The sequence below is a fragment of the Chelonoidis abingdonii genome, chromosome 9, assembly GCF_003597395.2.
Source record: "Chelonoidis abingdonii isolate Lonesome George chromosome 9, CheloAbing_2.0, whole genome shotgun sequence".
Classification (NCBI taxonomy): Eukaryota; Metazoa; Chordata; order Testudines; family Testudinidae; genus Chelonoidis; species Chelonoidis abingdonii.
The window spans coordinates 82,474,188-82,496,175 of record NC_133777.1 but is presented as its reverse complement, the minus strand read 5'-3'; the positions used below and the strand labels follow the sequence as shown (position 1 = coordinate 82,496,175).

The following is a 21,988-nucleotide window of genomic DNA, read 5'->3' as shown; positions in this document are numbered from 1 at the left end:
CCCAAAGGGGATCACATGCACAGATATCTGGCCAACATTTTCCTTTTGAGTGACACTTGAGGAAAACAAGCACCTTATGCTTTGAAAACCAGAAATAAGTGTCCAGCATATTTGATCAGCACCCTGCAGTGTATTGGGAAGGGGAAAGAGGGAAAGAATTCAGGCATTGGCTGCAGAAAACAAAGCTGATTTGCTGAACAGCTAAAACTGTTGTCCAGTATTTTCAAACCTTGGTGCATAAAGCTAGCCACCTGGCTCCATATTTAGGCACTAAATAAGTGTCCTGATTTTATGGCCACTCAGCGTCTACAGCTACTGTTGGGTTCAGTGGAGGTTCTGGGTTCTCAGCCCCTCTGATGAATCAAGCCACTTACTTAGCTGCCAACACTGACATCCTCTTTTGGGGAAATTTTGGCTTCTATCCTGTTGAACAGGCCGCTGATGAGCTGAGGTTTCTTTGGGTGATGGAGGGGAGTGAATTCAGAGCCTACTAACATTTTAACAGTATTTTTCTTTAAATTTCCTCTTATAATGTAATGTTGCAGGATGAATTTCTCCCATTGGTGCCCCATTTGTGCAAGTTGAGGATGTTATTTCAGACATTCTTATCAATCAGATATGCTGCTATGATCACATTGAGAAGTGTAACTGATACCTTGGAAGAAACTAGATTACTGAGCCTAACTTTATCTTAAAATAACAATTGAACAAGCATGAAATAGAAAGTCCTCCTTCCATTTGGAGCAGTTGATATGAGAGCACCCATAGCTCCCTTCCCTGTGGCTTATGAGTTCACTAGACCCTTCTGATAGAATCATGTGCCCACTGAGTCATGGCCTGCTCGGTGGTAGCACAAGTCCATCCTTTGCTCCCCCAACAGTTTTCTGAAACAAGTCATTAATTCTTATAAAATACGAGGGCATAAAAGAAAGCCATAAGGATAACACTGTACAATGGCAGGCTTCAGAAAGGGAACTGATCAACCCACTGCCTCCTTTTAATCAGCTCATTTGATCAGTCCTTCCGAATGTGTTGCTATTAGACAAAATCCTGAAGTCCTCACTTGATTATTTTTTTTTCATCTTTACTGTGGCAAAAGCTCCCCTTTTCTTTAGTTAGAGCAAATACTTATCTGTACTATTTACTGAGCACTATCCATGTGCTGAATGCTATGCAACCATAGAAGAAGGCACGGTCCCTGCCCCAGGAAGTTACAATGCCAGGATCAGATTCTTCCACACTTCCCCTGCGTGCATCACCACCTGCTGACCCTGATTCTGCGTGGTGCGTAGGCATGTGCTTATCTCACACTGAAGTTAAGCATATGCTTAAGCACTTAAGGACCTCTTTGAGTTGCCCCCTTGAAATCAAAGGGATGACTCACAGAGTAAAGTGCTACTCAACATGAGTAATGGTGGTAGAATTGGGCCCTAAACATTTGAAGTAATCTAATACACTGGATGGAGGTCCAAATCTGAATCGGAGCCGGCAATCTGAGGTTGCTTATGTACAATATTATTCTTAGAAAGTTCTCCAGCTCTCTCCTGCCAGAGCTAACCAGGGGTGTGGGCTCTCTTGATCTCATTTAAGCGTGTGTGACCTGAAGATCTTTACATATGATTGAAATCAGACTTTTCTCACAAATCACAAGAGTGAGTACCTGGTTGCAGGGAATAAAGCCATAAATTTCCACTTTGCAGTTGTTGCCAAAGTCTTTCAATAATATGCTGTGTATTTTCCACAGGATGCCAAACGTACATGGACATAATCATCGTTCTGGATGGATCAAACAGCATATATCCCTGGGTTGAAGTGCAACATTTCCTGATAAACATCTTGAAAAAGTTTTACATTGGGCCTGGTCAGATACAGGTAAGCATGTCCCTGGTCATTCTGTGGATTTACACCACTGTTCATCCTTGCAATACAGATTTTCCTGGCCTATTTCCTGTGAGAAATGTCCCTTTGATGCCAATATACTGCAGCTTGGCAAGGCGTTTGCCCAGAATAAACCTGCAGAGTATGTATTTGAAAGCTGAGCCAATGGAAATACTGCTCATGTTAATGTTCTTAACTGAAATATTGAGTAAGGAACAACCCACGCAATGAAATGGGAAGGAAGGAGGATGGTTAAGTTATGTGAAACTAAATCAGCATCACTCTGTGTTTATGCAGTTTGTAGCAGCTCTGGAGAGTACTCCATCATTTTCTTGCTGGGCCTTAGTGGCTATCTCTACACAGCAAAGAAAAACCCATGGCTGGCCCATGCCAGCCAACTCCGGCTTGCAGGGCTGTTACCCGCACAAAAGTCTCTGTTACTCACACATTCAAGGGCACTCACCTTTACCCAGTTCCTAGTGCTCCAGGTAAAAAGCACATAACTTTACCCCTCCGTGGGCTCCAGGCTCTATTCCTCCATGGGCTCCAGGCAAACACCCTTTCCCACTGGACTCAGGGCTTAATCTTTTGTGCTTTTACGGGGTCTTTTAGCAGTGAAAGATCCTTATACAGTAATATCCTACATAACCTCTAGTTATTAACAGTCACCAAAAACAGAATGCAGACACTACACAGACAGTACTCACCACTCCCAATAAGAGAGATGAACTTTTCTTGATGGCCAGGCAGGATCAGGTCCATCTTGAGGACTCCAGTTTCTGCCCTGTGTCAGTGGCAGAGTGTTGAGGTCTGACAGCTCTGATCTTTGGGGCTGTGTCCTGGAGTTGGTTCCCAAAGAACTGCCTTTTGCACCCCAGTTTATATAGTGATATTTGATTCCTTTTTAGCTGTACCTTAACCAATCATTATACTAACATTTTACTAACCAATCCTAACACAGTGTAACAAAGTTCTCTAACCAATCCGATCCCACCACCTTAATTGATTTACACCCAGCAAAATTAATTATGTAACAGACAGAAACAATTAAAGAATCAGACAGAGACCATACAGATAAACAATAGGGAAGTGGGGACCATAATGACAAAGCAATAAAGAAATGAGGATTTCACAGCCACAACTATTGATGAGTGATTTCTCGACAGACAGGCTGCCATCAAACTACCTTTTCTTTAACCATGTTAAGATCTGTTTCTTTATCTAGTGATAGCGGGTGCCATTCGGATGGGGTCTCCTTTTTAACAGCCTGATATGACATTGTTTTAATGTAATTGTGATGGAATGTGAGGATGTGACTTCCTGCTTCTCTGCTAATGGCTCCTGCTCAGCTGCTCTTTTAATCTGGCTGCAGACGAAGGCCGTAGCCTTACAGGGCAGTTTCATTGCTGAATAGACTTCTGGACTCAGTCCAGAGCCACAGATCTGGGACCCACCCACCTCGCAGCCCAGGCCCCAGTTCAAGCCTGAGCGTCTACACAGCAATGAAACAGCCCCGCGGCCAGAGCCCGGCAAACCTGAGATGGCTGGCATGGGCCAGCTGCAGGTGTCTAGTTGCTTTGTAGACATACCCATTATGGCTGATGTTGGTACCTAGGTTTGTGACTGAGAAGCCAGTAAGAGCAGGGGGGATACGACATAAAGATTTCAGCCAATTCTGAGTCCCCAAAAAACTGCACAAAGAGCCCCCCTGTACGTCCTCAACAGGAGAAAACACAGGTCAGGATTATGGGGCCAGAGGACCTGGTCTGCACAATTGAACACCTAGGTTCCCAACCACAACACCACCCCTCTTCCCTTGGCAGTTTGAGCATGGGTGACAGCTGGCCAGAATATGGACCCACCATTAATGCTGGCTTTGTATTGTCAACTGTCATTTGGTGGGAAATATGGAGCAGAATTTGACTGAGTTTAACTTTAACTGTGGGCAGAGATGACTGTGGTGAAAACACGCTGAAATAGAGTCTTCTCTGCCAGTTATGCGTAAAAAGACATCCAAAAGTTCCCCTTGCAAACGGACGGATTCTAGTATCTAAGTCCCAACAGAAATATGGATTAGAACAGTTTGTTTGCCAGATCTTCTTGTTTGGAGCAGAACTTGTTTAGTGGCTGATCTATCTTCATGCACTTTTAATGGACTATAGTTAATTTCCACACTAATATTGGCAGAGATGCTACTGCAAACTCTTTTTGGATTCGCTTATTTACATTGTCAGTGCCAAACCTCTAGCACTATTAAAAGACCAACAGCTTCCTGCCTTCCTTTTCCCTTCTGTGCTTCATTGTTCCCTAGGCTCAGAAACGGCTGGGCTCTTGCTTTTCCCTACACAGAATTAGGAGACCTTTGCAGCTAGTTTTGGGGCTATGCAGCAGGTGTACCTGCAAAAAAGCTTCTGTGCTTGTGCGTAGACTCGCACACGAACAGCTATGTGACCTTGCTCCTTTTCAGTGTCTTTGAATTGTAAGGTTCCCTGGTGCACTTTTTTCTGTGCAGGTCACTAAATAAACCTATATTATTATCACAGCAGTAGACATACCTGTTAGTCCAATTACTTGTAGCACAGAAGCAATGTAAGTATGGAAAAACCTGGTTTCGTTGCAGATGGCCCCATTACTACACACCCCAACTCCTGATCCCCACATTTCTAGTAAATCATACAACAGTCAGTTATATATAACTATATACTGTATATTAACTGAAATTATACTTGATCACTAAAACAGGTTCTTTGTTTCTCGAGTGACTGCTATGATGTGTGGTATTGCATCCTTTGTAATGCTCCTTTAATTCCTAGGTTGGAGTTGTTCAGTATGGAGAAGATGTCGTGCATGAATTTCATTTAAATGACTACAGGTCTGTAAAAGATGTGGTGGAAGCTGCTAGTCACATAGAGCAGAGAGGAGGTACAGAAACCAGGACAGCATACGGGATAGAATTTGCTCGGTAAATCACAAATAGGGACTCACATTTATTCTAATTACAAGTTTTCTTTCTTTCTTTCTTTCTTTCTTTCTTTCTTTCTTTCTTTCTTTCTTTCTTTCTTTCCAGGTGTTTTGAAAAGTTAAATAATAGTCTCTGAACTAGGGGATATTTCCAGACAAAGCCATAATGATATTTTGTAACAGAATATATCCAATTCAATCCACCACTGGAGCTGAACCCAGGAGGAGGGAATCAAGAGTTGCTGTATGGTAGTGTGACATCCCCCAGCTCCTGAAACTGGGTGGGATCATTTCAGCCCCTGCCCAGTGGTCCCCAGGGACGTTTTCCTCCAGCCAAGCATTACCACCCCCAATATACCTCTATCCTGGGACTGGGATAAGGGGGCATAGACCTGGCTACTGTGATGACGCTACACTGGAGCAGGGAAATCCCCAACCTGTTGATTAAGCTGGTTTTCTGCATGCTTTGTGCTGAGCAGGAGGAAAGGACCCGGACCCATTTACTTCAGGGATACGTCTTTCTGAAGCTAACCTGGGGCTGCACTGTTCAGATCCAGAGTCAGACCAGAAATATGAACTAGTCCAGTGGCTGAAGGAGTTCTGATCTGAGAGTGCCACCCGAACGCACCACAGCAGAGCTCTATAAAGACCAGAACCAGCCTACGGTTCAGATCTTGTGTTTTCTTCACCCTGTCTCTCCCTCTTTTGTTGCAGAATTGCAAGTGGTGCGAGATTAGTAGGAATATTGACCACTAAACCACAGCACTATCGCCCTTAATTTATAACCAAATTTGTGGGCACTTTTTAATACAAAGACTGAGCCAGATTCTGATCTGTTATATGATGTAAACCAGGAGCAAGTCCTCTGATTTAATGGAGTTGTTCCACAGGGAGATTACAAGTGGGTCCACTATGAGGAAATATTGCTTATTACCACCAAAAAGCTTTTCCGAGAATCCCATATTTTGTTGGATTTCCTTTTTAATTTAAGAACTCGCAGCCCATTAAAATAACATTTTGTGGTTTATGAGTCGACCCCAGCGTAGATTCCTGTTGATCGAATGGAATGAGAATCTTACAATTTGTTCAGGTTAAACCGGAGTTCAGCCAAGAAAAGGGGTTTTTCATGTAAGTGGCACAGGACAATGTGATGCATGTGAAACACACCCAGCATGGCAATGTATATCAAGGTATGTTCTGATCAGAAGAAACTTCTTGCAGCCAGCCTGCTGCTTTGCACAGCCCAATATTTCCTTTTCGTTTCAGCTCAGAAGCCTTTCAGAAAGGTGGGCGAAAGGGAGCAAAGAAAGTGATGATTGTAATAACCGATGGGGAATCCCATGACAGCCCGGACCTGGAGAAGGTGATTGAAAACAGTGAGAAGGACAATGTCACCAGATATGCTGTGGCAGTAAGTCACTCTCCTATTTAACAATACATTGTTGCTTCTCCATAGCGACCCACTAAGCTTGGCATCTGCCGGAGCTTCCCCATCTGTGAAATGGGTACAGATAGGTAACAATACAGGGGCATTCTTCTTCTTTGTCTTGTCCCATCAGTCCAGGTTGGCTGCTCCTCTTCTTCATCCCAGATTTAGAGACTCATAGACTTTAAGGTCAGAAGGGACCACTATGATCATCTAGTCTGACCTCTTGCACAAAGCAGGCCACAGAATCCTACCCATCCACTCCTGTAACAAACCTCTAACCTATAAGATGAGGGTGGAGGCCAGAAGATCCCCACTTAGGGTCAGGAACCAGGACCTCTACTGCCCTGACAGAGAAGCAAGGTTCCAAAGGTCAGGTGCACTAACAGTTAGGCCGCACAGCCCTCCAGCCCCCCTATCCCAGTGCGCTTCTCACTGTGACGTTGCACGCCATATGTTTTATGGAAACATGCTAATGAGTGTGAATATAATGTAACTGAATATGTTTCATGCTAAAGGTCTCTTGTAAGGTATCATTACAAAGCTTACAATCTACTGAGTGTGCTCATCCTATTTGTATGTATGTATCATTCTTGTATCTCAAGCTAGAAATCTAAAGTATTACTCTGCATAGTTACCATAGGACTTCAAAGTGTGGGCCATTAATGGTGGCTTAGAATCCTGATGGCTCCCATTAACTAGGACAATTGGTTGTGAATGGCTCTTTTTATTCACAAACTTTCCTGGGTACATGCAAGCCAACCCTGAAAGAATGGAAAATGAGTTCTCACAGTGACATGTGATCGTGTCACCTGGTCCTAAAATCCATCTTAAACCTGGTGCTTTTCCATTTAGAAGGCAGGGGTGGGGACCCAGAGAGAGAAAAAGGATACCCACCTTGTGCCAAAGCTATAAAAGGGGGTGGAACAGAACAAAGGGGATGAGAAATCCCCTAGTTACCACCTGAGCTGGAACTAACAAGGATTGAACTAGGGGAAAGGATTGGGCTCAGACTAAGATGGAGTCCAGTCTGTGAAAGAAGCTTGTTGGAATATCTCTGAGGGTGAGATTTACCTGTATTCAGTTTCTTAAATGTATTCGGCTTAGGCTTGCGTGTTTTGTTTTATTTTGCTTGGTAACTTACTTTGTTCCATCTGTTATTACTTGAAACCACTTAAATCCTACTTGTTATACTTAATAACATCACTTTTGTTTATTAATTAACCCACAGTAAGTGATTAATACCTGGGGGAGCAAACAGCTGTGCATCTCGCTCTATCAGCGTTATACAGGGTGGACAATTTATGCGTTTACCCTGGATAAGCTTTATACAAAGTAAAACAGATTTATTTGGGGTTTGGATCCTATTGGGAGCTGGGTGTCTCGGTGCTGGAGATGGGTAACTTGCTGAGCAGTTTTGGTTCAAGTCTGCAGCTTTGGGGGTGTGGACCAGACCTGGGTCTCTGCTGCAGCAGGCTAGTGTGTCTGGCTCAACAAGGCAGGGTTCTGGAATCCCAAGCTGGCAGGGAAAAGGAGCTCAGAGGTAGTTTCAGCACATCAGGTGACTGTCCCAAGGGGATCTCTGTGACCCAACCCATCACACTTCCTGATTTCAGCCTGTCATTGAATTGCAAGTGCAAAATGCAGGGACTGATTTTAAGGATGTCTATGGCACCTTTGCAGAGGGAGGCTTCCCTTTTGAGAACCTGCCCCTTGGCATCTTGGGAACGCTATGTCCATTATGTGGAAAAATTAGATGACTTATTTTTGTTTTTCACATCCAGGTTCTGGGGTATTATAATAGAAGAGGAATCAATCCAGCAGCATTTTTGAAAGAAATAAAATTTATAGCAAGTGATCCAGATGACAAGCACTTCTTTAATGTCACAGATGAAGCGGCACTGAAGGATATTGTGGATGCACTGGGAGAGAGGATATTTAGTTTGGAAGGTGAGTGATGTACATTTCCTTCATTCTAATTGGTTTATAGTGTTTCTAACTTCCGCATATTACTACAGACCATCTTCAGTTTTAGGATAAACCTGAGTGTTTCTTTGTTAGCCAACCAAACATTTGACCTTCTAACTAGAACAGAGTCTGCTGGGCATTTTCCTAATATTAATAACATCATGCTTTGTAAATTAAAACAACTGCACTGAAAGACAGTGTACCTCCGACATAAGAGGAGCAGCAACAATTCCCAAATTAAGGTTGCCTAATATTTCCATTATGAAAAAATCTTTGCAATCTTTATTCGAAGATCTTTAATGCTTCCAGCAGGCTTTTGAAATTTGCCGGGGGATAGTCTGGCAGTCAGTTTGGTGCCTTTTACTGACCCCATGAAAATCCATTCAGATTTGGCCATGTTATAAGCAGTGAAAAGTCACCATATTCTGAAGGTATATAGCATATGTAAGGTGCAATCATCTAAACCCGTATTCCTTTGTAACTGTGTGGACAACTGTGAGAAAATGAGGCTCTGCTACACAGGCAGAACTTGCCATATTTATTCACTGGGCTAGATCCTTAGCTGGTGTGAATTAGGGTAATTCTCTTGACTTCAGTGAAGTTACACCAGTTTACCCCAGCTGAGGAATTGGCCTTTCCTGTTCTGAAGTTACAGGGCGAGGTAGTAGTTCATTGTGCCTAATTCCATTTGGTAACTGGCGATCTCCCCAGGACAGGTCTTTAATTTTAACGTGTTTTTTATTCTAGGTACCAACAAAAATGAAATCTCCTTTGGACTTGAAATGTCCCAGACTGGATTTTCATCACACATTGTGGAAGTAAGAGAACAGATTTGTTTTTCTCTCCCATTCAAGTATTTCTTTTTTTGCAGATAACTGTCCTATGGAAAGCAGATGTAGTGACTTGGTTTTATGGTGTATGAATCCATGTTGCAAATACATGGCCCAGAAGGCTCTGCTGTGCGTTAGGGTTTGGAGATAGCTCAAGGTCTTGATCCCTGAGGAGGAGTCTGTTTTTCCTGTTGTACATTGATACTAACTCCCAGAGTAAGTGTCCTGAATTTTTCCAGTGTGTTTCCGTTTCACTCTTGATGGAAAGAGATGCCATTACAGAGCTGACACACTGATTTTTAAGAATGTGTGGGGTGAACATTGAAATGAAAGTCATTTCTCTCTTGAGCCAATGGGCCAAATTCTACCCTGGCATAACTCCAGCAAAGTGTGGGGAGTTGCATTCACACACACTGTGCCTGCACTTTCCTTTTAAACCTTACCTAACCAGTCCAGTACATTCCAGAGACGTCAGCTGAGGTTCTCTTGTGGCAACACTTACTCAGTAGGAATAGCCGAAGGGAGCAGTGAGTGCCAGGTTCCTTGATAACTGGAATCAGCGCTGTGAACCGATCTGACTCCTCCCTGGAACTTGAATGGAAGTCCAGCTTTCCAGAATGTTTAGCAATGTTTATAAACACAATAAAACATCTTTACTGGTCTCATCTCGAAATAGGAGGGCAAAAGAATTAGTGGTCTCAGTATTTATACATATATATTTAGTTAATAGCTTTAGCTGGAGAGGGGCTAGCAAACGTTTTATACAAGCTAGTGTTGACAGCTGAAATAGACAAGGCAAAGGGAGGGTGGGGAGAAAGTTCTGTTATCCTCACAATGGAAGCATAAGAGGTTTGTCCCAGGGCACAGGGGGAATCTATGGCAGAGCCCAGAATTTGAACCCATTCCTTTCCACGGGGACGTTAAACAAGTGGGGAGAGATGGGACTGAATCAGCGTGACTGGAGGAAATGCTGGGCTGGCTGGCTGGCTGGGCAGTCACTGCAATGGCTAACTCACACGGCAGCGTTACCGGTGTCCCCTGCACTTCCACATCCGACTAATGCTGTGCTCTTCACCCTGTGAGAGCCTCTGGCATTCCCATCCTTCCCAGCTGGGACTTGCATCTTGACAGAGTGCTGCTGCCTAATGAGAGGGACCCTCACTCTGCAAGGGATGCAAGTTGGGAAGTGGCTTCCCACTGCCCAGTTGTGTCATGCCAGCCACAGTCTGACCCCCTTGCCATTGTTCCTTTTCTGGATGGGTCCAGCCCCTTTCACGTGACACATCAGGAAGCAGGGAGGAGAAAGGGGGTTCCTGGAGCTCGGCCCTTTGACACAGAAGGAGAGTAAAGCCATGTGTTGTGCTCAGGCTGCATCCAAGACTCCATCTTTCACTCAGAGGCTGATCCAGAGCCCAGGAAAGTCAATGGGAGCCTTTCCTTTAAGTTCCTTAAGTTTAGTGGACTTTGGATTAGCCTAAAATGAGGGTGGTTCTGGCCTTAAAAACCCAGCACAGCTTGAAATATTTACAGCCATCCAAATGTGAGAGCAGGTTGAGCAGTTAAATCAGGTAGTGTATTATGGGGCCATTTGTTATATATAAACTTGGCGATGGAAACACGACTACAGACACAATCTCAAATGTTACCCAGAAAATGACTTTCTCCAGCTCTGTTTCCTCTCTTTGTTTTCCATCCTGCCTTTCTCTGCACCTGCTAACAGCTGCTGTCCAGCACCCGTTGTACTGCCAGAAGGGTAGCTGAGGAGCTTTCTCTGTAGCCAGTGCTGCTACTTCTCTGCCAGAAGAATCAACGGCTTTTAATCAGTCTCCAGCCTTGCTTTGTTGTTTGCTTAAGGACAGAGTTTTTTAGTAGTCTTGCCAACGCTGAAAAGATTGCAGGAATTGGCACGTCTGAGAATATTTCAGTTACTAACTTGGCACTTGGATTTCATGCACATGGCTTAACTGCTTTCAAATGCTAGATGTTCTTCTAAACACATCTAGTACCCTACTGAAATGCAATGTGACAAGGTGCAAAAGACAATGCTGCTAGGATCAGTTGGACTCTTGGAAATGAAAAGGTCATTGAAAAGACAGGCCTCGATTGGAAACATCGTTAAAGTAGTTTTAAAAATATACCTTTCTGTGAATGCTTTGGAGACTTGCTTCCTTGAAGCTTTACTTGCTACGTCCATCAGTCTTTCTGAAAATAACAAGTGTGATTTGTGTGAATAACTTTTCCTTGTTTTTCCTCTAACCTATAGTTACAGTCATCAAGCCAAATAAATACACTGCCGAGGAATTAAAATTTAAGGAAAACTTCCCCAAAAAAAGAGCTGATACATTTCCTACAGGGGAAACAACTAATTAGATTCTTCTCGTTACTCTCATTGATTTCAAACATCTGGCTTTAATCAGAATTTGCCCATATGTCCCATGAGGGGAATAATTGTATATACATGGTAACAAACATTTTAAACAGAGATAGGGGCCCAAAACTTAACCTTGAATCCGCCCCACCTGTTCCTTCTGAACGTGTGTGTGGCAGAGCCGAAGGAATCCAATTTGAATCCCCTTATCTGAATCTGATATTATGGATTTGGTTTGAGGTCTGATCCAAAACTGAGCCTGCTTTCCTGTTCTGGTAGAATCAGTTGATCTCAGGAGATTTCCATTGCTTGGGGTAAAAATTGCCGGAGACCAGCTGGGGAGATTTCAGGGCCATCAAACCAAAACTGTAGTCCAAGCTTGACACAAACCCTGACCCTCTTTCACATCCAAACACTGCATCCTCGGCCTAACATCAACAGCTGTGGATGGAGCCAATTCGAAATCAGATGCGGAACTGAAGTAGTGACGGCTCCCATGTAAATCACTGCCTAAATCCACATTCATTTCACTGGGAGCAGGACTGGGGCACGAGGGTGGGGCCGGGGCACTGGGGCGGTTTAGTGGCCCAATCCCATTGTCTTCCACAGGGAAAGGGATGTGCTGCCAAGTCATAGAGCCTCTTTTGAAAATCCCACCTTCAATTTCTAAAAGGACACGGCAGGGGTTTTAACGGAAGCTTAGTACCTTGGAAATCATCGTTACAGTGCTTCACTTAGCCTGGTTCTCACCCCACTCCCTGCTGGGTCTCCTCATCACGGGAACCTGCAAGAGTTTCAGTGCTGCGCACACAGGTCGGTGCCATCTGCTCCTAGCTGTTTGCAGTGAGGGCAGTGATGTTATCTGAGGAAACTTTGAATCCCAGTTTGCCATCTGCTCTGAAATGAAAGGCACCGCAGCCTGCACTGAAGGGCTGGTTTATTTCATTATTTTTAGCACTGGATCAGGATGCTCTTAGTCAGACTTTGGTTTTAGCTGTACTTATGATTAAACTTCTGCAGGGCTGAGGACAGGCTGGCTGCGGCAACGTGTTATTTGAGGACTGAGCATGGAGGGCCGCTACCAGCAGTCCCAGAGCTGATTCTTCGGGTTCTGTCAATAATGGGTCAAATCCCTGGATCAAGCTCTGCTGTGTTTGGCACAGGACCCAAAGGGGATAGGAAAAGTTGCTTGATGTCACCTTTGTGCTTCCCCAATCCTGGAAGCTGGCTGGGGGCCAGTTTGAGGCCCGATGTAACTTAGGGCAGCCCCTGGCACAACCCCAACATGCCCCTGAGGGATGCTGAGCCATTGGCACCAGGGCAGTTTTCTGCCTGCTGGAGCAGCGCAAAGCAGATTGGACCCATCGGGCTTCCTTGCTTTCTGCAGGCTCAGCAATGGGATGAGGTTTAACAAAGATGATAGGCTTTATCCTGCAAGTCCTTGTGCCAGGTGCTGCACTCCGGCATGCAGGGGGCAGAGACACGCAGGCACTAGCGGTGTTAAGCACTGAGTGTCCTTCTTCCTGAGCAGGTGTGACACTGAAGCTCCTGGTGCCCCCAATGCCTTATTTCAGGTGCACTGAATATAAGAGGGGGTGGGTCTAGGTGGAGAATGGGTGTATCTGAGCAGACTTTGCCCTGAGTGCAACAAGTAGGGCAAGCAGTGACACTCCCTTCAGTGGCCAGGTGCTGCTACCAGGAAGGATAACCTGGCCGCCTCGCAACTGCTTTCATTGGTTCAGGGCAGGATTTCCTTGTGCTCCCAGACAGGATCCTCACCTAGCGCTTGTGGGCCCCGCACTGCACCAGTGCCATGCAGCTTCAGGCTTTAAATGCATCTTAAAAGGAAGCCCAAGGTCGGCTCATTTTTGGAACCCTTCACTGTTGCTGGGTGATTTTGTATCTCCACTGGTTTCCGTCTGTCATTTGCTCAGTTTGACTTGATTCATGAGGTATTTGGTGTTTGCACTGAAACCACCTTCAGCAGCCACAGGTCCAGATGACAAGATGCTCTAAAAGTTTTGTGTTCCCCGCAGGATGGGATTTTGCTTGGGGCCGTAGGAGCGTATGACTGGAATGGAGCAGTGCTCAAAGAAACCAGCAGTGGAAAAGTCATTCCTCATAGGGAATCGTATCTCCAGGAATTCCCGGAGGAGCTGAAGAACCATGGAGCATACCTAGGTAAGGGGATTACGCAGAGCGGATTGGTTTCACGAATTAAATTAATGATTTTTGCCATTTTTCGACCAATTCTGTAAGGCCAGGTGGAACGTGCAGACTCTTTTACAGCAGACCCAATTTGCCAGTGCTCACAGGAATACCCGTCCAAGCAAAAATATATTGTTATGTACCCAGCTGTGCAGGCAGCCAAGACTGTGCTTGTGTGAGAGAGATACTACCCCCAGTTCACTCATAAAGCCGACTGACTATAGAACTAGTGGAGGATCCAGAGGAAAGCCAAAGCCTACAGGAATATACAGTATACAGAAGCAATATACATGCAGGAGTTCTGATCCTCTGGGTCACCTGCGGTTCTTAATGGGGGCTTTAAAAATACTGATGATATGTCATGGGTAAAGAGGAAATATCTGCTGTGCAGATCAGCTCTATATGCAGCTGTTGGAGTCCATGAGCAATAATATACACCTGGTTTTCAAAATGGAGTCTAACTGATGTGAACTGGGAGCAACATGCTCCATGGAAACGGTCTTCTCGGCCTGGCAGGAAGCAGAATCAGAGATTACACAGTAAGAGCACAAAGATGCCAAAGCTCTCCTCTGTGATACCAGGCAGAATAACAGCCCCCAGGCACAACATTCTCCTCCAAAAAATGGGAGAACGTAACAAAGATGCTAATTGTTACAAACTGAGTATCAGTTTGTGTGGCTATTGCTGTGTTCACCGTACCTGGACCAGAGACAGGCTTTCAAATAGCACAAGACCAGCTCTCGTTACACAAAGAATACCATGCTGCGGTGGCTGGGGATGGGAGCACTGACTGGCCTTGTTCCTTAATAGCCCCAAATGAATCAGATATGAAAAACAGAACAGTCTGAGAAAAGCTTGGCAATCGCGTGTCCTGGACCAGTGACAGAAAAGGGGGGTGGCAAGATTCCCCAGCACGAGGACCTCTGGTGTAGACTGGTATGCTGGTGAATGAGACCATGCTGAGGACAAACAGGGTGCCTGCCAGGGGATTGGCTGCATGTCAAACAGTGCCAGGATCAGAGAGCAAAGAACTACCTGTGCACCCACCCTCCTGACCTTTGTTGAGTGCAAATAGGTGAGCTCCGGGAACTTGCCCTGCAAAGTCGTATAGACGACGTTGTTTTGTACACATGGTGACAGCCATATGATAAATTGATGGGCCAAAACAGAACCTCTCATTCTAACCCCTTTAAGTGTGATTCCTGAAATCCCAGATTGGAAACTTCCTGTATAAATTGGTTCTGAGTGCCTTCAGTCCCATAAATGCCCTGGTCTGGACAACATGTAACACCATCCTTAACTAAACTCTTCCTTGCTGGGGGAGGCCCTAGCGCATCTGCTGGGTACACCTGCTGCATGGAAAAGTGTCCAGGTGAAAACTTCAGCAAAGTCCCTCCAGGCCAGATTATCAGTGGCTTCCTGCAGGTGCACAAGACTGGGGAAAGGATGCAGCAGCTCTGTTCGCCCAACCCTTTGGACTCCCCTCTCTGGGGCAGCCACAACCCTCAGCCTGCCTTTTATGAGTGCAAGTGAAAGAGGCCTTCACAGCCCAAAGGGAGAGCAGCTGGTTGGACTCACTGGCTGATGGCTGCCCTAGGCCTGCTCTGGGGAGCCCATGCTGTATCCCTAATGGGTAATGCTTCTCCGTGCAGTGTCCTCCATCCTCCACCCGCTGCAAACCCCACCCAACACAGCGTCAGGATAGACGGCAAATCCTATTTCTATCCAACGTCTCTAATATTTCTCCGTTTTCCATAATGATAAGGGATATTCATCAATATCATCAGTAATTCTCCTCAGTCTGTTATTACAGATAAATGCGTGCCTGCCTTTCTTCGTGATCTGCCCTCTCCTTACTTATATATAGTGATAATGAGGCTAGCGAGTACCTCTTGCATCCTAACACTGTTTGTCGTTATCTCTTTTCTAGATGACATCTAAATCACCTGCCTAGCCCAAGAACAGTGTAATCATTTAAACAGCGATTTACCAGACATTGGAGTTACTTGTGCAATTACTTTGATACTCAGCCAACCCTGATCTATAGATTTCCCAGTCACACTTTAGATCAAGGTTACTTTTATGAAGCATATTAATAAATGATTAATAGATGCTATAAGCTTTGCATGAGTATATGTGTTACAGATTATTATAACAACATCATCTTCCGATGGGCTAGATCAGTAATTTTCAACCTGTGGTCCGTGGGCTCCTGGGAGTCCGCAGACTGTCTAAGGGGTCCACAAAAGATTGTTACCATAGAACAGTGGTTGTCGACTTGTGGTTCACAGACCATGGTTCACAGTCTATGTCTAAGATTTCCAAAGGGGTCCACATCTCCATTTGGAATTTTTTAGGGATTCACAGATGAAAAAAGGTTGAAAACCCCTGGGATAGATGATTATAAACACTTTATTGATATATTGGACTCTATAAGAATTGACTAAACATTTATTAAAACGTGTTAATCACCTCTAACCCCTTTGTAAACTATCAATAAATTTACCCTTAATATAAAGTGTGACCAATTTCATTAGCAAAATCTAACCCTGCCTTCCTGGCTCACGCAGTAGATTAGCTTAGAACAAGAACTATAGATTCTGTGGCTAAGGTAAAACCAATCACTGGGCTCCAGCTGGCTCATTCAGGGGGATATAATTCAGAACCTTTGCCTGGTTTCCTGTTCTCCATTTGTATACAGGACACATCCATATTTAACGGCAGTCACTGACCTCCTGGAGTTTTCAGTTCATAGGTGCAGCGTTATTTACTAAAGTGTTCTCCGTGGAGTCACAACTTTTTATAGCATCCATTAGTTTGGCATCAAACATCAGTCAATTCTTTTACGCTTGTGCAGTATTCTCAGACCTGGTTTGTGCTCTGCTTGGAGGATGCCTTACACAGCACCACACTCAGCTGCGTGGAATCATGCCTCAATGTTTTGTATCCAAATACAGTGTTATGGTTTGTATAATTGTACATAAACCGTGAAGTAAGCTGGCTATCAGGAAATGTAATGGACTTACCTGCTACTGCAATGTTATTCTGCATTCGATTTGCTATCAGCACCAACCCTTGCAAATTCTAGTAGTAATCTGAATGATCCAGGAGATGGAATGAAGGGACCTGAGCAATAAATTCTAGGCACTTCAAAACATGAGGTTAGAGTTGTCAGGTTTGTTTGACTAATTTTATCTTTCTGAGAACTCCTCGTTTCCAGTTTGCTGATCTGGGAGGCAGCTGGAGTTGGGTTAGCAGCCTGAAACAAATCAAAACCAGATGGTCAGCCAGCAGTGTTGCAATAAAGGAAGAGATTCAAAGAGTGGAGTGAGCAATGAAATGATAAGCATGGATGTGGATAAATTCAGACTGGAAATCCCGCATAACTTTTTACCAATGAGAATAATTAACCATTGGAACAATTTTACCAAGGGCCGTGATGGATTCCCCATCCCTGGCAATTTTTTAAATCAAGATTGGATGTTTTTCTACAATATCTGCTCTAGGCACTATTTGTGGGGAGTTCTCTGGCCTGTGTTACACAGGAAGTGAGACTAGATGATCACAATGGTCCCTTCTGGCCTTGGACTCTATGATTCCATCTGTCTATTCAGAGCCAAATGGGAAAAATCTAATCAGGACACTTATTTTCCGGCTAGAAAACACAATATGTAATTGATTTAGCAGGTTTCTGGTATCCAGATTTGTCTGTATCATTTGTCACATCTATTCGGGACAGTATTCAGCCCGGGAGGTCATTCCCATGTTGGTGCTTCTTGGAGCTTCATCTCCAGGTTGTGCTCACCTTGTGTTTCCATGTCTTGTAGGTTACACCGTCACCTCAGTGATGTCTCCAAAGCATGGAAGGATTTATGTAGCAGGAGCTCCCAGGTTCAACCACAGTGGGAAAGCAATTATCTTTACAATGCACAGCAACAGAAACCTAACTATTCACCAGTCTTTGAAAGGAGAACAGGTAAAACATAAGGAGATACATGGTACAGATCTATGGGGCAGATTGCTGAAATAGGCTTGAGTGAATGCACTACTGTATATCATTGTTATCATTACTCCTCGGGTCCTATGTATATTTCTCATCTATCTGACCTGATGGACAAAAGGTCAGATCTTCATCTGATGTAAATGGGCTCCATTGACCTCAGTAGAATTACACTCATTTACATCAGCAGCAGATCTGGCTCAAAGGCTTTGTAACACATTTTGTGGTTTAAAAAACCCTGTAACCACTACATTTTATTCTGAATTTTTTAAGTTTCTGATCAGGAGATTTGCTTGTTTCCCCACTCCACTAAGTGGAAACCTACCAATATTTTGTTAAGCAATCTTGGTAGCTTCTGGTTCCCTCCATGAATTCTGGAGAAAAGATTTGGGTGCTGTCTCTGTGGTCTTGTATCTCCCTCCCTGTGTAGATTACTTTTCTGTTATGATAAACTAAAGCTAGATATTTTAACAAATCCATCACCAGCTAGGGATTTTATGGCTCTCACTGTGCCAGCAACTCTGACTTTCACAGCTGTAGCAGGGATAGAACTCAGGTCTTCCTATTTCAGACAGGTGTGAGCAAAAGAAGGGGTTTATTTTTAGTTGTTTCAAACCCAAGGCCTTTGCTACGCTGTTCTGCAGGTTGGCACCTATCCAGTAGAGGGCAGTGGTGTACACATACCACACCTCACCCACCAGCAAGTGCAGTAGAATATGGAAAGAATCTTATTCTGTGCATAAAACTTACGAGAAGGTTGCACCCTGTGTTGCGTCTGTAGACTAAGCTCATTTAGGGTGATAGCAGACAGCAAGTGTGAAAAATCGGGACAGGGTGGGAGGTAAAAGAGCCTATATAAGAAAAAACCCCAAATATCTGGACTGTCCCGATAAAATCAGGACATCTGGTCACCCAAAGCTCATTGCGCACACCAGGGGCTTCTTGCCTCCCTCCGTTCCCGTCGCCCACAAGTGCTCCGTGTGCCACCCTCCCATCCCCCTCTACTTCAGGGACTCCCTACAACCTCACCCACCCCCTTCCTCATGCTAGGGGTCTGAGTGTCCCCATCCCCACTTCCCCCATTCTTCCCACCACCCTGCATGCGCTTCGGTGCCCTCTCCCTTCCTCTCACCATTCCTTCTGTCTGGGAGCTAAGTTTTTGGGGGTGGGAGGTGGGCAGAGCTGAGGAGGGGAGCACTGTTGTGCTGGAAAGCATTAATAGCTGCTATGAAAGGGTTTTCCAAACTGTCCACATTCTAGAGGCAGTTGAAGGTACTAGCTGTGCTGACCAGATTCCAGGGGATCGGTGGCCCCATTTTCCTCCTTCTGGTTTTCCCCCAAAATCTGTAAGGTTCGGATCACTGGTGCCTAGAACATTCCCTGACATTTTGGAATTGATCGGGTGCAGCATTCTAAAGTTATTGCAAGACAGACAGACAGACAGACAGATGCCATTGGGTCAAGTGTCAGGCCTTGCTTCACTCGACCAATGACGGTTACACAATGGGGATGTCTACACAGGCACAAAAGCCCCACAGCATGGCCATGGCAGGTCCAGGTCAGCTGGCTTGAGCTCGTGGGGCTATAAGTGCAGTGTAGACATTCGGGCTCAGGCTGGAGCTTGAGCTCTGGGACATTCCACCCTTGCAGGATCCCAGAGCTCAAGGTTCAGCCTGAGCCTGAACATCTACATAGCAATTTTTCAGACCCACAGCCCAAGCCCCACCTTGCCCCCGCAAGCCTGAGTCAGATGACATGGGCCAGCTGTGGGTTTCTTATCCTCACGTAGACACAGCAAAATAGACTCGCAACCTCCTTCTTCTCCAAGTAATCTTCTTTTATCTTATGCCTCTGCCTCCTTTTTTTCTAAATCACCTCTGCACTCGTGCCACATATAATGCAGCAGCTTTGGCACCCTCTGGCCTCTGTATCGTGCTAAAAGCAGCTCCCTTGCATAAATCTGCTGCACCTTCTGTTGTCTGTCTGTCCTCTGATTCCAACACAGGGCCTGGAAATTCATCAGACACCATTGTTCCCTACCCAGCCTCCTTGGCCTGCTGGGATGCATGAACTTTCCATACTGGGAGTAAAAGTCACCACTCTGCAAAGGGCCAGTACCAGGCATGAAGTCCCACTGAAGCCTTATTTTGAAGGGCCTTTATGCTGTACAGGGCGAGCGTCACCCTGTGTTAATTTTACCCAGAAGCAGAAAAATGGCCAGGCTGGTTCTGCTCACATAGATTAGTTACGCATAAACTGCTGTTAATCGTCTCCAAAAAAAAAAAAATTCAGTCCGATCTCTGGCAACCAGGCAGAAAGCAAGAGTGTTATCAATGGTACTGTTACGCAAACCCAGAATTCCAGAATATTGCCCATATAAATTCTCTCTGTGTGTGGTCCATATAGAGACATGCCTAAACTGTAACATTCCCATCTGGATATAAGCTTTCCCAACGTTTCGTGGGGGAGTTGGACCAAGAGTTTTGATCCGTCCTTAGTTATATGATGTAGCAAGACAGTCAATGACCAGCTGACCAGGTGATCTGGCACTAGCATTCCCATTTCTGCTAGCCTAGGCATCCCGGAGGGGGCCCCAGCCCAGGTGTGTGCAGCAGGCCTCAATCCCACTTGAGGCCTCTCCCTCCCCTATAGAGGAGCAGGGGGACAAAGTGGGGGACCCAGGCCCACCCACTCCACCAGGTCCCAACCCAAGGCCCTAGTATGTGACAAAGTGTCCAGACCAGCTATAGATCTACCCCAAGTGATGCTTGCCCCTGGGTCACTTCCTACCAGACTGGCGCTCTTCTGTTTGGGCCTGGTCGCTGGCTTAGAAGACTCCACTTGATAATGTCCTGTTCAAAGGAATCTCTTTTAGGGCTTTCAGCTCCCAAAGTGTGGGTGGAAAGATCCCTACTGCTACAGCAGGCTTACCAAAGCTGTAGCCACTCCTATCCCAGCAACCAGCATCAGCCTTTTTTCCTAGAACAGCCTGTACCTTCCCCGCCCCCTTTCCTGGGCAGGGGTGGCTCCAGACCCCAGCACGCCAAGCGCATGCTTGGGGGGGCAAGCCTTGGGGGGCGCTCTGCCGGCGCTGCGAGGGCGGCAGGCAGGCTTCCCTCGGCGGCGTGCCTGCAGAGGGTCCGCTGGTCCCGCGGCTTCGGCAGTAGTCGCGGGACCAGTGGACCCTCCACAGGCACGCCTGCGGGAGGTCCACCGAAGCCGCAGGACCAGTGGACCCTCCGCAGGCAAGCCACCAAAGGCAGCCTGCTTGGGCAGCAAAAACCCTAGAGCCGCCCCTGTTCCTGGGCTACCAGTGTCCACTTCAGTTATTCCTCCACCTGGTGCATGCCCTGCACCTGCTCAGGGTGGGTCCTCCCTGGCTCAGGATTGCTCTGGTTCAGGCTGGGGTCTGTAGAGCCCATATGGTTTCCCTTTGATAGTGAAGGACTGATTCATTCAAAGTAGCTTGAGGAAGAAACGGTGAAGGGGTGTCTAATAGAACTGGAGCGACTGCCCAGCATATACAGTCTGCACAGGGAGGAATTCTGCAGGGCAGAAGAATGAAGCCGCCATAGGCTTGGAGGGAACCCTTCCGTTGAAATATACACGTGTGTACCTACATTTAAACAATCTCTCCTTCAAAACCTAGTTTAACAGGAAAATGTGACTCTAAGAGAACTCAGCAATGCCAGAGAAAGGAAAAGAGTCTGATCATTAAATCTTTTAGCATTCAAATTATTTTCCCGGAGATCTGTCTAGACAATAAGTTAATGTGTCTCTGTTCAGAAGACTGGAAATTCCACTCACTCCAAGGGTGTCATCCCTGAGGTATTCAATTCCTTAGAATTACAGGGACATGTCAGAATATGTGGTGGTCTCATTTACATTCCAACCATTTTCTCCTTTCCGGTTCTTTCAGATTGGCTCCTACTTTGGAAGTGAAATAAATTCCATCGACATTAATGGAGACGGGATGACAGATATTTTGTTGGTTGGTGCCCCCATGTACTTCAGCGAAGGCAGAGAGAGGGGGAAGGTGTACGTCTACGTTCTAAAAGAGGTAATTAAGCTGTCCCATCTTTGTTCCTGCCCCAGAAGAGGCTTTGAAATAGCCTGCATGTCAATTCCCCTTTCTCAAACTTGGCTACCGTCTGACATGGTCCTCACTCTGCCCTGGGCACTCTGCTGGGGTGTGAGTATAGTCAGCGTCCAGCATCTTCCAGAGGACAATGAGGCAGCTCCTGTGGGAGAATGAAAGCATGCCAGCAAGGGGAACACTCCCATCATGCTCTGCTTGGACACTCTGAGTCCATCTACACTGAAGCTGGAGTTGTAATTTCCAGCTCAGG

The 21,988-nt window shown here is 45.6% G+C and overlaps 1 protein-coding gene across 4 annotated transcripts in view; it reads left to right on the top strand.

The window, feature by feature from the left end:
• The window catches only part of ITGA11 (integrin subunit alpha 11), a 171,952-nt gene that overhangs the window by 68,067 nt on the left and 81,897 nt on the right, over positions 1 to 21,988 (top strand). For all 4 annotated transcript variants that reach the window (XM_032764367.2, XM_032764362.2, XM_032764364.2 and 1 more), the window contains exons 6-13: positions 1,745 to 1,872; positions 4,692 to 4,840; positions 6,106 to 6,250; positions 8,050 to 8,215; positions 8,981 to 9,051; positions 13,468 to 13,612; positions 17,467 to 17,615; positions 21,559 to 21,699. In XM_032764367.2, coding sequence (XP_032620258.1) covers positions 1,745 to 1,872; positions 4,692 to 4,840; positions 6,106 to 6,250; positions 8,050 to 8,215; positions 8,981 to 9,051; positions 13,468 to 13,612; positions 17,467 to 17,615; positions 21,559 to 21,699 — 1,094 coding nt within the window. The remainder of the gene's footprint in view (positions 1 to 1,744; positions 1,873 to 4,691; positions 4,841 to 6,105; positions 6,251 to 8,049; positions 8,216 to 8,980; positions 9,052 to 13,467; positions 13,613 to 17,466; positions 17,616 to 21,558; positions 21,700 to 21,988) is intronic.